Raw genomic sequence first — 15448 nt, 5'->3', positions numbered from 1 at the left:
AAACATGGATGGACACACTGCAAAACTCGAGGGGCAGGTCGCTTTACTGTCTTAATCAGCTAGCGCTGTCATAACAAAATACCACAGACGGGGACACTGTAAGGACAGCAATTTATTTCTCCCAGTTCTGGAGGCTGGGAGTGCTTGATCAAGTTCCCGGCCAATTGAGTGACTGATGAGGGCTCTCTTCTCAGCTTGCAGATGGCCTCACTCTCAGTGCCCACACGTGGCAGAGAGAATCGGCTGGCTTGTACATCCTCTTGCGACGGCACTAATCCTAATGGACCAGGGCTCCACCCTTACGCCGTCACTTCATCTTACTTACTCCTCGTAAATCCACATTGGAGGTTAGGGCTACAACATATGAGTTGGGGGAGTGGGCGGGGGACACAAGTCAGCTCACAGCAATAATAAAATGCCTTTTTTTCTGGTCAAGTATACCTTGGCCAATGACCACCCGGATGGGTCGAGAGGCGAAAATATTGCAAATTCCATTAGTGGATAGATGTGTCCTAGGCTTAGCTGAAACCATTGCAAATACCAACTGAGTTACCCTGGATCCACATGAAATACATCACAAATACAATGTCTTTAAAAGGCGGAAGCATGGGCTCACATCAAGTCTCTGCTTGAGGGGGAAATCGGTTTAACAGTAATGCAATTTTCTGATCCACATGATTGGAGTTTCCCAAGCTGCGAGCCTCCTGTGCCCTGACACGGCCCTGTCTTGCTTTCTAAGGGATTCTTTGATTCAAAAAACACCACCTTCTGCTTACTATTTCCAGCCCCAATTACACCTTTTTCTCCTCAGAAAGCACAAGATTCCTAGGTGTTTATCTGTTTCTCTTTGATGATTTCCTCTTAGTTGTGAAAACTAATTGCAACAAAAAGGTAAAATGCTGCTACTTCTAAATAAGTCTGCTAAATAAGCTTAGAAATATTTCTAAATAAGTTGTGTTAAAAAATATAGAAGATTGTTATACATAAGATTGGATTTCATCCTCTAAAAAATGGAGGCATGATGAAATGGAGGCATCCTCTAAAAAATGGAGGCTTTTTTTAGTCTTGCAGCTCTGAACTGAAAAACAATACCAAAAGCAAATTACATTTCTTAAAGATGTCAAAGAATGCACACATTTTTAGAACGACTTCGTCCGTGTACTAGTGAGGTAAGTCCCAGAAGCCTGGACTTTTGGCCTCACCTGCCTAAGCAAATGAAACAAACGAAAACAAACTACTTTCATCCATGGTGGCCTTTGTCCACCACCGTGGCCTTGCTGGGATAGCAATGCGCATCAGTGCCTCCCCAGGTTGTCCGCCACAGCAAAAGCAGCTGCTGTCCTGTGCTGAGGTGATCTCCATCCCTCATTCTGATTTGAAAGCTCACGGGGGTTCTGAGAAATGACGATTTGGGAGCCAGGGGTGGGAGAGAGTCCCGAGCTCTCAGTGCCTACTTGTATATAAGAGCTGCATAAGCCAATTCATGGGCAGCTGGCATCACAGACAAAAATGTGTGTGTGGCTAATGCCACAAAATCTCTTCTGAGAACAGGGATTTTTCCCATCACTTAAGTGTTGATGGTTACCACGATGGTTGTTGTTACCGCACGTTAAGCCACGGCCTCGGGGTCTACTAAAGGCTTTCTGATCTCCCGCTTCCCAGTGTGCTCCAAGTGGTAGCGGGAGGGGGGGGCCTCCTCAAAGGCTCTCAGACACCTGCCCTTAGAGTGGGGAGGAGGAGCTACGGTCTGTCTTAAGTCCTCGGAGATGTCCACTGTTGTTTCATTCTGCCTCTTTACCAAATGACTAGCTTTGCACAGATATAAGATCGCGAACTAGATAGTTCACATCTTTTAATAACCTAAGCTTCTAGGCAGCATGGTGGTAAGCTGCGCTAAATAATTTAAGGCTCTTTAAGCAATAAAAAAGATACCCATTAATCAATCTATGAATAGCTGATCGGTGTTTGGGAAGGGAACGGTTCCACAAAATATGAAGAGTCACAGTTTGGAAGGTCGGATGGCCTCCTATTTTAAGCTACCCGGACCATCCTATCTGAATAAGTCAAGCCCTAAAAAATCTCTATCCCCTTCACAAACCTTGACGCGAACACAGCTTGCTTCCACTTCAAATAGTGGCAGAAATGAGAGCAAGTGAACGAATGGCAGCCCATATTAACCACAAGCTAATATGCTGGTTTCATGCTTCACAACCGGATTCCAAAACAAAGAATGGCATGCTTTAAATTCCTCTATTTTTTCCTCTTTGCTATTTGATGCACAATATATGTCGTGCAAATCACAATCTTTGACATTCTTTTTAAAAAACTCAGCATCTTATATTCAACATCTTAAATAATTCAATTATTTACAAATAATAGGCATGGAATCTATTTATCAGTGTTAGATTCCACGGATGGATGGAGTTGGCCAAAATGGGGCTCCCCTTTCTGATTCATCTAACATAGTACTAGAGAGACTGGAACTGAAAATCTTCCCACTCATGTGATGGAAATTTAAATGTTTCCCAGTCATGGACCTCACCCATTATTTATACAGACAATTAAACTTGGGGATCTGAAACAGTATGTACTTTACGGCTTTAAATCACTATGTATTGATGGAAGGTTTTTGTGTGTCTCCCATCCATGAAATACAGCCAGACCAACACTAAACCATCCTACACACCTAGAAAACTGATTGGAGGATTAACACAACAATCTGTACAACCTGAACCACAGAATTCAGCAGGTACGCGGCGCAGAGAAGTTAACTTGGGGAGCGAGAAGGTGGACGGAGGTGCTTTTGCGAGTGGAGAGAGGACGGAGACTGGGTGGGTCGGGGGGGGGTGGAAAATACGGGAAAAGCACCCCTCCCCAAAAGCAGCTGGAGAGAAAGTGGAAAATTGGAAACAGCCGCAGGGACTAAACTAAAAAGGGAGAAAGGAGGAAGGAGAGGGTTTAAATTCCATTAAGACTGTAAACAAGGGGAGCATAAAGGCTGCAACTCCACAGCTCCATACCTGGAGGCGCTCTGGTGGGAAGGGCAAATCCCCAGGAACAGAGTGGGGTCCGGGAAGTTCTCGGGCCACACAGGGAAAAGCAGTTCCACTGCTGGAAGGACATTTGGTAGAGACTGTTGAAGCCACCTGGTCCCAGCAGACCCCAGAAAATGGCCACATTCACTGGTGCTGGAACAAGGTCCTTAAGGGTGAAGCCTGGTGCCCGATGTGTGTTGTGATTTTCTATAATCCCTGATGCACTGCGGCAACACTATCTCGCGAACTTTTTCTGAGGCGGGCTGGCACCTGGCTGTAGTCCTGGGGCACCAGCAGCAGCAGGGTCCAGCAAGCGTTCCTGGGTGCAGCCGACATTCAGCCATTGCTCATTCGGCCATTGCTCAGTGAGACCCTCCTGCAGAGAGGTGGAATGGGTCAAAGCCGTAGTCCTTCAGAAGTAAGGGGCCGGAGAAAACAGCCGCATCTGAGACAAAATTCGGGAGAGAGGTACTGCCTGGGGCCTGGTCACAGAGAGTGAAAAAGCGGGGAGTGGATGAAAGCTGAAGACAGAGGACGGGTCCGCGATTGCTGATCCTGGAGAACAGACTGAGTAACTGAGTGGCGCCATTTTTCACCGCCCCCGCGCAAGCGCATACGCACCTATGAGCGCCGCAACAATCCACCCCAGTAGGCTAGCAGCGCCATCTAGTGGAGACCGACGCCGTTACACTGAGTCCCGCCCAACCGGGCCAACTTCGATCTTCAAGGACACAAGTCTCACTGCCGGCTTAGTTTATCAACTATAAAGCACGGACTTTAAACTATAAAACACTATAAAACACTGACTATGAAACACTGACTTCTAGGGGAAAACGAAGTAATTTTAGTCCTACTTTAGTCTGTTAATAGGTCCATTTATTCAATTTTCTTTTTTTTCTCTTAAACTTATTTTTCTTGAATACAGAAAGAGAAAAAATTCATTTTTATTTTCAATTTTTACTAAAAATATTTTTCTTTAATTTTTATCACTATATTTTTTACTTTTGTGTAAATTTTTTCAAATTCTATTTCATTTCCGTTATTTTATTTTAGTCTACTTCAGTGTATTCACCTTTGCAAATTTTCAAATGATCTCCTTTTTTTTCTTTTCTTTTTTCTTTTTCTTTTTTCTTTTCTCATTTCTTTTTTTTCTTGAATGCAGAAAGAGAAAAACCTCATTTTTACCTTCAATTTCTATTAAAAATATTTTTCTTTACTTTTTTTACTTTTTTTTTTGCTTTTATGTAAATTCTTTCAAATTCTGTTTTACTTCCATCATTTTATTTTAGTCTACTACAGTGTATTCACTTTTTCAAATTTTCAAACGATTTGCTTTTTTCCTTTTTTTCTTTTTTCTCTTTTTTCTCTTTCTCATTTCTTTTCTTTTTCTTGAATATAGAAAAAGAAAAAATTCATTTTTATTTTTAATTTTTAATAAAAATATTTTTAATTTTTTTCTACTACATTCCTTACTTCTGTGTATATTTTTTCAAATTCTATTTTACCTCCATCATCTCAGTTTAGTCTACTTCAGTGTATTCATTTTTTCAAATTCTCAAACGATTTCCTTTTTTATTCTCCCCTCCCCCAATTTTTTTTCTCTAATCTGTCAAAGCACTTTCAACACCCAGACCAAAACACTCCTAGGATCTAGCATCATTTATTCGATTTGTGTGTGTGTGTGTGTGTGTGTGTGTGTTTAATTTTTTTATTTTAATTTTTCTACCTCATTAATTCCTTTACTCCCTTCAAAATGACAAAACGAAGGAATTCACCCCAAAAGAAAGAGCATGAAGAAATGACAGCCAGGGATTTAACCAACACAGATACAAACAAGATGTCTGAACCAGAATTTAGAATCACAATAATAAGAATACTAGATGGAGTCGAAGATAGATTAGAATCCCTTTCTGCAGAGATAAAAGTAAAAAATAGCCATAATGAAATTAAAAATGCTATAACTGAGCTGCAATCATGGATGGATGCAGCAGTGGCAAGGATGGATGAGGCAGAACAGAGAATCAGCGATATAGAGGACAAGTTTATAGAGAACAGTGAAGCAGAAAAAAAGAGGGAGATTAAGGCAAAAGAGAATGATTTAAGAATTAGAGAAATAAGTGACTCATTAAAAAGGAATAACATCAGAATCCTAGGGGCCCCAGAAGAGGAAGAGGAAAACTTCCAAACTCTTTCTATGAAGCCAGCATTACCTTGATTCCAAAACCAGACAGAGACCCCACTAAAAAGGAGAACTATAGACCAATTTCCCTGATGAACATGGATGCAAAAATCCCCAACAAGATATTAGCCAACCGGATCCAACAATACATTAAAAAAATTATTCACCATGACCAAGTGGGATTTATACCTGGGATGCAGGGCTGGTTCAATACCCACAAAACAATTAACGTGATTCATCACATCAATGAAAGAAAGGACAAGAACCATATGATCCTCTCAATAGATGCAGAGAAAGCATTTGACAAAATACAGCATCCTTTCTTGATAAAAACCCTCAAGAAAGTAGGGAGAGAAGGAGCATAACTCGAGATCATAAAAGCCATATATGAATGACCCAATGCTAATATCATCCTCAATGGGGAAAAACTGAGAGCTTTCCCCCTAAGGTCAGGAACAAGACAGAGATGTCCACTCTTGCCACTGCTATTCAACATAGTGTTGGAAGTCTTAGCCTCTGCAATCAGATAACACAAAGAAATAAAAGGCATCCAAATCGGCCAGGAGGAAGTCATACTTTCTTCTGCACAGATGGCATGATACTTTATATGGAAAACCCAAAAGATTCCACCAAAAAACTGCTAGAATTGGTTCATGAATTCAGCAAAGTTGCAGGATATAAAATCAATGCACAGAAATCGGTTTCATTTCTCTGCTTCAACAATGAAGCGACAGAAAGAGAAATCAAGGAATCGATTCCATTTACAGTTGCACCAAAAACCATAAAATACCTAGGAATAAGTCTAACCAAAGAGGTGAAAAATCTATACACTGAAAACTATAGAAAGCTTATGAAAGAAATTGAAGAAGACACACACAAAAAATGGAAAAAAGATTCCATGCTCCTGGATAGGAAGAACAAATATTGTTACAATATTGATACTACCCAAAGCAATCTGCATATTCAATGCAATCCCTATCAAAATAACACCAGCATTCTTCAGAGAGCTAGCACAAATAATCCAAAAATTTTTATGGAACCAGAAAAGACCCCGAATAGCCAAAGCAATCTTGAAAAAGAAAACCAAAGCAGGAGGCATCACAATCCCAGACTTCAAGCTATACTACAAAGCTGTAATCATCAAGACAGTATGGTACTGGCACAAGAACAGACACTCAGATCAGTGGAACAGAATAGAGAACCCAGAAACAGACCCACAAACGTGTGGCCAACTAATCTTTGACAAAGCAGGAAAGAATATCCAATGGAATAAAGACAGTCTCTTCAGCAAGTAGTGCTGGGAAAACTGGACAGTGACATGCAGAAGAATGAACCTGGACCACTTTCTTACACCATACACAAAAAAAACCCTCAAAATGGATGAAAGACCTAAATGTAAGACAGGAAGCCATCAAAATCCTCGCGGAGAAAGCAGGCAAAAACCTCTTTGATCTTGGCCACAGCAACTTCTTACTCAACACGTCTCCGGAGGCAAGGGAAACAAAAACAAAAATGAACTACTGGGACCTCATCAAGATAAAAAATCTTCTGCACAATGAAGGAAACAATCAGCAAAACTAAAAGGCAACCAACAGAATGGGAGAAGATATTTGCAAATGACATATCAGATAAAGGTTAGTATCCAAAATCTATAAATAACTTATCCAACTCAACACCCAACAAACAAATAATCCAGTGAAGAAATGGGCAAAAGACATGAATAGACACTTCTCTAAAGAAGACATCCAGATGGCCAACCGACACGTGAAAAAATGCTCAACATCACTCATCATCAGGGAAACACAAATCAAAACCACAAGGAGATACCACCTTACACCTGTCAGAATGGCTAACATTAACAACTCGGGCAACAACACATGTTGGCGAGGATGCGGAGAAAGAGGATCTCTTTTGTGTTGTTGGTGGGAATGCAAGCTGGTGCAGCCACTCTGGAAAACAGTATGGAGGTTCCTCAAAAAACTAAAAATAGAACTACCCTATGACCCAGCAATTGCACTACTAGGCATTTATCCATGGGATACAGGTGTGCTGTTTCAAAGGGACACATGCACCCCAATGTTTACAGCAGCACTATCCACAATAGCCAAAGTATAGAAAGAGCCCAAATGTCTATCGATGGATGAATGGATAAAGAAGAGGTGGTAAATATATACACAATGGAGTATTACTCGGCAATCAAAAAGAATGCAATCTTGCCATTTGCAACTACGTGGATGGAACTGGAGGGTATTATGCTAAGTGAAATTAGTCAGAGAAAGACAAAAATCCTATGACTTCACTCATATGAGGACTTTAAGAGACAAAACAGATGAACTTAAGGGAAGGGAAACAAAAATAATATAAAAACAGGGAGGGGACAAAACAGAAGAGACTCATAAATATGGAGAACACACTGAGGGTTACTGGAGGGGTTGTGGGAGGGGGGATGGGCTAAATGGGTAAGGGGCACTAAGGAATCTACTCCTGAAATCATTGTTGCACTATATGCTAAGTAATTTGGATGTAAATTTTAAAAAATTAAATTAAATTAAAAAAAAAATACGTGGTATGAAATAAATAAATAAATAAATAAATAATAAATAAATAAAAACACTATGTATTGGAGGGAAGTGCTTTTCAAGATCCAGAAAGAATCGTTAGCTGGGGTTTAAGCAATTGTTTCTAAAAATTGATTTGGTTAAGGGCGCACCTTAGGTATGTGCATCAGTGTCGATTTCCTATTTATTGCATTATTTTCTTCTTTACTTTGGGAAACTTGGAGGTTCAGGCACTGGTTTAATGTGTCCTTCGCTTACTGCTGAGCCGTGAACAGTAATAAAAGAGGGTGGTTCGTGTATGGTACTTGATCAGCCCATTCCACTAGACTGATTGGTGGTCAAAAGTATCGATCCACTCCACATATCTGGCATGTGTCTATTTTCACCAGTCAGCTTAGCTGTTTGACATCATGGAGTTTTATATTGGCCTTGTTTTGGTAATAAGACATGAATCCAATTTAAATCTTCGTAAGATACAACGCCTGGTTCCTATGTGACTAGCACTCACTCTACGAATTAATTCTGAAAAAACCGTTGGACTTGGTTTCCAGTGCTTGGATAACTCAACTTTACCACTCACTAACTGTGGCTTTTTGTTTTTTTAATGTTTATTATTTTTGAGAGAGAGAGAGAGAGAGAGTGTGTGTGAGCAGGAAAGGGGCAGCAAGGGAGACCCAGAATCCGGAAGCAGGCTCCAGGCTCTGAGCTGCACAGAGCCCAACATGGGGTTCGAACCCACAAACTGTGAGATCATGAACTGAGCCGAAGTTGGAGGCTTAGCCAGACTGAGCCACCCAGGCACCCCAACTGTGGGTTTTTTTTAGTCCCATAGCTCTGAACTGAAAAACAATACCAAAAGCAAATTCCATTTCTTAAGGATGTCAAGAAAGGTGAGACATTTGAATCTTCTCAGCTACAGATTTCTCCTGGTGAAATAGGAATATCTACCTCCGTGGTCAGGAGAGTGAGATGGAATAATGCCTGTAAAGCACTCAATACACTATTATCAGTATTTTGATATCATTATTAGTACAATTGGTATTGTTAAAGCACTGGTAAACAATGATGTGCCTGCCTTACAAGTCTAAGATGTTATAATAGCTCTGTGGAAAGAAATATGTCAGAAATGAAGATATATATATAGAGAGAGAGAGAGGGAGAGGGAGAGAGATGCGCGTAAAAATGTAGGTGTATATGTCAAAAATACATATCATCTTATTCATTTGCTCAAGCATTCCCTGAGTGTCTCCTGAGAACCAGGCACTCTGTGGGCACCCTGGAGTTAGACAAATAAGAAACAGCCCTTGTTTTGGGGGGAGTCCTCAGAATAATCAAAGATCAATGGTAAACCCTGATGTGGAAGCCCTGGGACTCAGTTTCCTCAGTGCTGGGGGAATGGCCTGTGTTCAGAAGGAAGCAGAAGGGGATTCTGCCGCATGTACAGGCTCCTAGGAGACCTGCTGAAGCCAGGCTGGCGGGGGTGAGTGGATCACCTTTCTGTCCTAAGGGAGGAGCAGGAAAAAACAGGAGCACTACCCATGGTTCTCAACTCCCAAACCAGCAGCCAAGCCCAGAGCTTTACTGACAAGCGTAGGGTGACCTTAAACACGGTGGAGAAACACTACACAGTGAATGAATGAAAACACACCTGAATAATAATAATGGCAAACATTGACATCGTTGTGTTATGTAGCTAAGTTATATATGTCAATGCTTTGCATGTTAACTCATGAGTGGAAGCAAACTTTCCCCAAGAGCCGATGGGCTCCACGAAGAGGCAACATCTAGAACCCGAGCCTTCTGCCCTCTTGTCTGTTCTTTCCACTTCTGCTGGGATTTGCTGAAACGTGACCTGCGCAGGCTGAAAGGCCTCGTATTTGAATCGACTGCGACCCCTTGGGGTCTGTGTAAGCTGAAGTCTGCCTAAGGCCAGAAGACACTTCTAGAGGAAATGTCCCCTAAAAAGGGGAGCAAAGCCTTTGTCCGTGAGGGTGCTCCCCAGCCCCATCCCTGCCACTGCCCCCGGGGAGCCCCCCTCCCTGGTCAGCGATGGCAGAGGGGGTGTTGATAGGCAGAGACTCAGCACGGGGGCCCAGAAGTACTTTTGTCTGCTTGCTTAGTTTACTTTTTCATGGGGAAAAATGCCATTACCAGAGGCCATCCTAGGGCAGGAAATTTTTGTCACTCTAGCGGCCACAGTCAGAAGGTGGTAAACGGACTTGAGGGCAGGAGGCTGTCAGAAAACCAGGGCAGGAGTGGAAGCGGCTTACTTAGGCTGGGGGCTCAGGTTAGTGTCGGCCCTGCCGGCTCTAGGAACTCGACTTTCTGGGAATTCTCACATCCCTGGATTACCTTGGGAGATGCAGGTTTTTTCTTCTCTATTCCTTTTTTTTTTTTTTTCAATAAAAACTATCTTTTTTTAAAGCTGTGTTTCCACCATTTTTTTGTTATTTTCTAATTTGTTACTACCATCTCGTCCTCTATACATTCATGTACTTTTTTCCTCATTCCTCTCATCTATTATTTTGACTGTCCAGATAGTACATGAACCAAAATAGCTGTAGGATGGGAGAGAATAAAGGGCTAAAAAAGAAGAGATGGGGCTTTGGAGTGACTGACAACCTAGTTTCAAATCCCGGCTGTATCATTTGCAAGCTGTGTGACCTGGGGAAAATGAAATCTGCTTCCTTATTCGTAAGTAGGAACTAGATGACTTACTCAGTTGCTGTGTGGTTTAAATTTTTTTTTTTTTCAACGTTTATTTATTTTTTTGGGACAGAGAGAGACAGAGCATGAACAGGGGAGGGGCAGAGAGAGAGGGAGACACAGAATCGGAAACAGCCTCCAGGCTCTGAGCCATCAGCCCAGTGCCTGACGCGGGGCTCGAACTCACGGACCGCGAGATCGTGACCTGGCTGAAGTCGGACGCTTAACCGACTGCGCCACCCAGGCGCCCCGCTGTGTGGTTTAAATGATACAAAAAGGAGGGGAAAAAATATACAGTGCCCAGGAATAAGGATTTAATAAATGGTGTCAGTTATTGTATTAATTATTGTTAATTGCTATATTAGAATGTCAGGCAAGAAAAAGGGCGATTCTTGACCACATATTTTCTCTCCTCGTTTTATTTTACAAGCCTTGCTGGACCAGTTCCCCTGCTTATAATGTTCCCTGTACCCAAGTTACAAATCAAGCAGATGACGGACACCTTGAATAATTGAGAACTACAGTTACAATTTTTGAGGATAACGGATTCCAAAATCCAGCCAAGAACAACCACCTCATCTGAAAAGCCTCACTCCCTACAGAATATTTATAAGGAGAAAAATCAAGGGGTAAAACAAATTCACTCAGATCTTTTTTCCCCAGAAAGTCTTTTAATAGTCCTCCCATCTCAGAGAAGCTGACAGAATGTCATGCCCTTGACAGACTTTGTTGTGGTAGAATTGAGGAATTAGGAAGTTAGACTTCTATGAGTATTACCTGTGATATTAGAATAATTCTTGCAGTTAAGAAAATGAAAGTCTTGGGGCATCTGGGTGGCTCAGTGGAGCGTCCGACTTTGGCTCAGGTCATGATCTCGCCGTTCACGAGTTCGAACCCCACGCCAGGCTCTGTGCTGACAGCTCAGAGCCTGGAGCCTGTTTCGGATTCTGTGTCTCCCTCTCTCTCACCCTCCCCCATTCATGCTCTGTCTCTCTGTCTCAAAAATAAATAAACGTTAAAAAATAAAAAAAAAAAGAAAAGAAAGAAAGTCTTGCATTTGCTCTGATTTTGAAATGAGGCCCAACCTCTTCCGGTGAGTCTGAGTTAAACCCACACATTTCACTGAATACAAATAATGACAGGGGACACGCATCAGCTTATGATCCGCCAGGAATAAAAAGTCAGTGCTCTCCTCCTTCTCTCTGAAGTACTCCTTGGTATGACCAGAAAGAAGACAAGCCTGGTTTGGTTTTTGTTTGTTCCCACACATAAATTAACTGCATGGACTGCAGAATTTTACTCCCTGTGTTGTATTAGAATTTCAAGGAAGAAGTTTTTATTTTATTTTTAAATTTTTTTTTTCAACGTTTATTTTATTTTTGGGACAGAGAGAGACAGAGCATGAACGGGGGAGGGGCAGAGAGAGAGGGAGACAGAATCGGAAACAGGATCCAGGCTCTGAGCCGTCAGCCCAGAGCCTGACGCGGGGCTCGAACTCCCGGACCGCGAGATCGTGACCTGGCCGAAGTCGGACGCTCAACCGACTGTGCCACCCAGGCGCCCCGAAGTTTTTATTTTAAAAGCACCTGCCAGGGGCGCCTGGGTGGCTCAGTCGGCTAAGTGTCCGACTTCACCTCAGGTCATGATCTCGCGGTCTGTGAGTTCGAGCCCCGCGTCGGGCTCTGTGCTGACAGCTCGGAGCCTGGAGCCTGCTTCGGATTCTGTGTCTCCCTCTCTCTCTGACCCTCCCCCGTTCATGCTCTGTCTCTCTCTGTCTCAAAAATAAATAAATGTTAAAAAAAAAAATGTTTAAAAAAAAATAAAAGCACCTGCTACATTAAAAAAAAAAAAACAATAAAACAAAATAAAAACACGAGAATTACTCTCTCAGTATCTCCTGTCATTTCTCCAAGAGACCAGTTAGGTAATGACAGAACAGACTTTCTTTTACAAGCACAGAAACCACACCAACACTTATTTTTGTTTGTTTCACATCTCACATAATTTGTAGATGCTGAATTTTGAGTCAATTTTTTGGCCTGTTAATGAAGCACTCAGGAGACTTGGTATTTTTGGTACATCTTACTATGTCTATAACCCTTGCTTCGATGGGATTTCACTTTAAATACAACAGCAACATTTTAAACAGGAGTGGTGGATGAAAGAGACAACAGTTAACATTGTTTTCCATCTTTTTATTATCTGTATTTTACATACACACTATCCACCTAGCATGCTAAATTTCTTCTAGAAGGTGACCATTTTCCATCACATAAGCCATAATTGCATTTCATCAAGCTGCAGAAGTTGTTAGCTAAGGAAGAAAGGGTTCTCATATTTAAGTGGGCTCTCTTTGGGCATGGTAGTGAAGTCTTGCTCTCGGAATCAATTCTCTTTTTTTGTTGGTTATCTACATAAACTTTCCATATTCATTGAGAATATTCAAAAACTCTAGGTTCTTGTCCTGAGAAACTGGATTTAATATTAAACGATTTCTTTTGCCTATGTAACCTTTTTCTAGCGTTTGGGCTGAGAAATGCTTTCCTTGTACAACATGAAAACAGATATCGACGGTGTGTACAGCAGTGTTCTTATTCCAAACCCAAAGAGAAAATATCAAAGTATGTATCTCAGTTGTGCAGGTTTTGATTCTTCAGACCTGACATAAGGAAGAATCTCCCCCCAAGCCTCTTAAGTAATGGAAAATGGGAAAGTTTGTGTATTTCCTTCGCCGGCTTTGGGAAGGGCAGAGGTTAAGAGGGGAAGGATGTGGACATCTAGTCCCTATCATGCTCAGAAATCTCAAGAGCTGACCACCTCTTCCACTCACAGAGCCAACACAGCTCCTTCATTTTCGCCTGGAGCAGAACCTCAAGCAGCCTTGGAGTTGCACAGCTTACGTGAAACAATGGGAAAGAACTGCTTTGGATTGCATGATTGACTTTTAAGGTGTTCCAACTGTGAACGTCCTGGTATGCAAATTATGTGACGTCAGCTCAAATGAGGGGCCACCGCAATGATGAACCACCTTTGAAGATACGCCAGTGTTCAGAAAAGAGGCCAGTGTTGACTCAGCTATGGCACTGAGAAGCAGCCGCCTGACTGGTTTCTCCATCTTAGAAGTTTTCTTTCCCCAGGAAGGTTTTCATCAAGGCAACAACGTAGCCAGACAATTAACGCGGTGTTGCTTTAGCCCTAATAACTCAATTTCCAGGGTCACCTCCCTCAGTCGGCTTTGCAAATTATGCCACTTGTTAAGAACTATTTCCATACAAAATGGAAATTCAAGGAATTCAATTTTCAAACTATTTATATTCTCAGTGCTCGTTTTTCTAGTCATCATGGACTATTATGATTCCTTGATTATTCATAACTCTTTTCCCAACTTCCAGACCATACTCATGTAATCCACTTCCATTTTCATAGATGATTAGAGGTATTTGTGACATATTAAAGAAAACGGGAAACATGCAAGTGTTTCATTAGTCTTCAGTTTTAAAGAGCAAGTCAATAAATACAAAGGAAAATATTAGTCCAAATATGTGAATTGTCAACATTCTCTCCCTATATATTATATATATAGTATATATGTATTATATATTATTTTTAACAGAAAACATGGATGACACAAAAAACAGCAGCAATATCTTGCTTCACCAAGAACCAGGAAACCAAGAAGATATCTTTATTTACGTCGCCTGCAGAATCCTCTGAAATGTAGGAACCTAAAACAAGTGGTGCATTTTTTAGACATTAGGATTAAGGTATTCTTTCATTCAAATTTTTCTAACACTTATTGAGTGATGAGCTAGAAAGAAATGTGCATTTTAAAGGAGTTCCAGAATTTGAGGATTTGAGCTAGGAAAATCCTCATTATAGAGGAATAATGACCGCAACAAATTTGAACTCTGAGGAATTTTTTGGCAGGTATGTAACTGATACCTTATCATGTTTCAGTAGGGCTCACAAGAGGTTTGAGTGAAGTATGGTGCTATTAGAATTTGTAAAGGGTGAAAGATCAGATGAATGGAGGGTCAGAAGGAAAGCAATGTCCACTGCTTGTGCTCAGTGTGAATTCTAGCATCTCACTTTGTGTATGTCAATAATGAAACCATATTTCCTACATGGCTCATAAACCAGTCTTAACTGCTTTACAGTCCTACTTCACATTCAATGATAATTTTTTTTTTAACTTTTTACAATGTTTATTTTTGACACACAGAGAGAGAGAGAAATGAGCAGGGGAGGGGCAGAGAGGGAGACACAGAATCTGAAGCAGGCTCCAGGCTCCGAGCTGTCAGCACACAGCCCAACACGGGGCTTGAACTTCCGGACCGTGAGATCATGACCTGAGCTAAAGTTGGATGCTCAACCCACTGAGCCATCCAGGCACCCCTAAAGCGCATTGATAATTCTGATACAACTTTGGTTGCTTTTTTAACAGATTAAGCAATCAATAAGGTCTATATTTAACAGTTTTTAAATTCCTATTTGCCAACAGTTTACTTACCTCAGGTATACTTGGTAATACCCTAAATTGAAAGTAGAAAATCCCAGAGATTAAATGCCCTTATTTTAAGGGGGAAAAAAGCAAGTGTCTGTGCCAGTTTCACCAGTTAACACTTTTATATGGGAGATTTTCATAGAAATAGTTAAGATAGCTTTCTCTGAACCTCATTTTTTTTTTTAATTTTTTTTTTCAACGTTTATTTATTTTTGGGACAGAGAGAGACAGAGCATGAACGGGGGAGGGGCAGAGAGAGAGGGAGACACAGAATCGGAAACAGGCTCCAGGCTCTGAGCCATCAGCCCAGAGCCCGACTCGGGGCTCGAACTCACGGACCGCGAGATCGTGACCTGGCTGAAGTCGGACGCTTAACCGACTGCGCCACCCAGGCGCCCCTGAACCTCATTTTTTGAGGAACGAACGATGAAGTTTGTCATAAAACCACTTTCTGGTTTGAGTGGTG

General features: G+C 41.5%; 1 protein-coding gene across 1 annotated transcript in view; it reads left to right on the top strand.

The window, feature by feature from the left end:
* The window catches only part of PLEKHG7 (pleckstrin homology and RhoGEF domain containing G7), a 64835-nt gene extending 50636 nt beyond the window's left edge, over nucleotides 1-14199 (top strand). Inside the window, 5 exon segments of the mRNA XM_086712671.1 lie at nucleotides 812-890; nucleotides 7986-8140; nucleotides 13000-13058; nucleotides 13061-13099; nucleotides 14092-14199. Of these exon segments, the coding sequence (XP_086568797.1) occupies nucleotides 812-890; nucleotides 7986-8140; nucleotides 13000-13058; nucleotides 13061-13099; nucleotides 14092-14199 (440 nt within the window).
* Nucleotides 14200-15448: the final 1249 nt, after the last annotated feature.

This window comes from Puma concolor, chromosome B4, assembly GCF_028749965.1.
Source record: "Puma concolor isolate L17-30 chromosome B4, mPumCon1.1.hap2, whole genome shotgun sequence".
In the NCBI taxonomy this organism is placed as follows: Eukaryota; Metazoa; Chordata; class Mammalia; order Carnivora; family Felidae; genus Puma; species Puma concolor.
The sequence above is the reverse complement of the archived record's forward strand: the minus strand, read 5'-3'. Positions and strand labels throughout refer to the sequence as shown.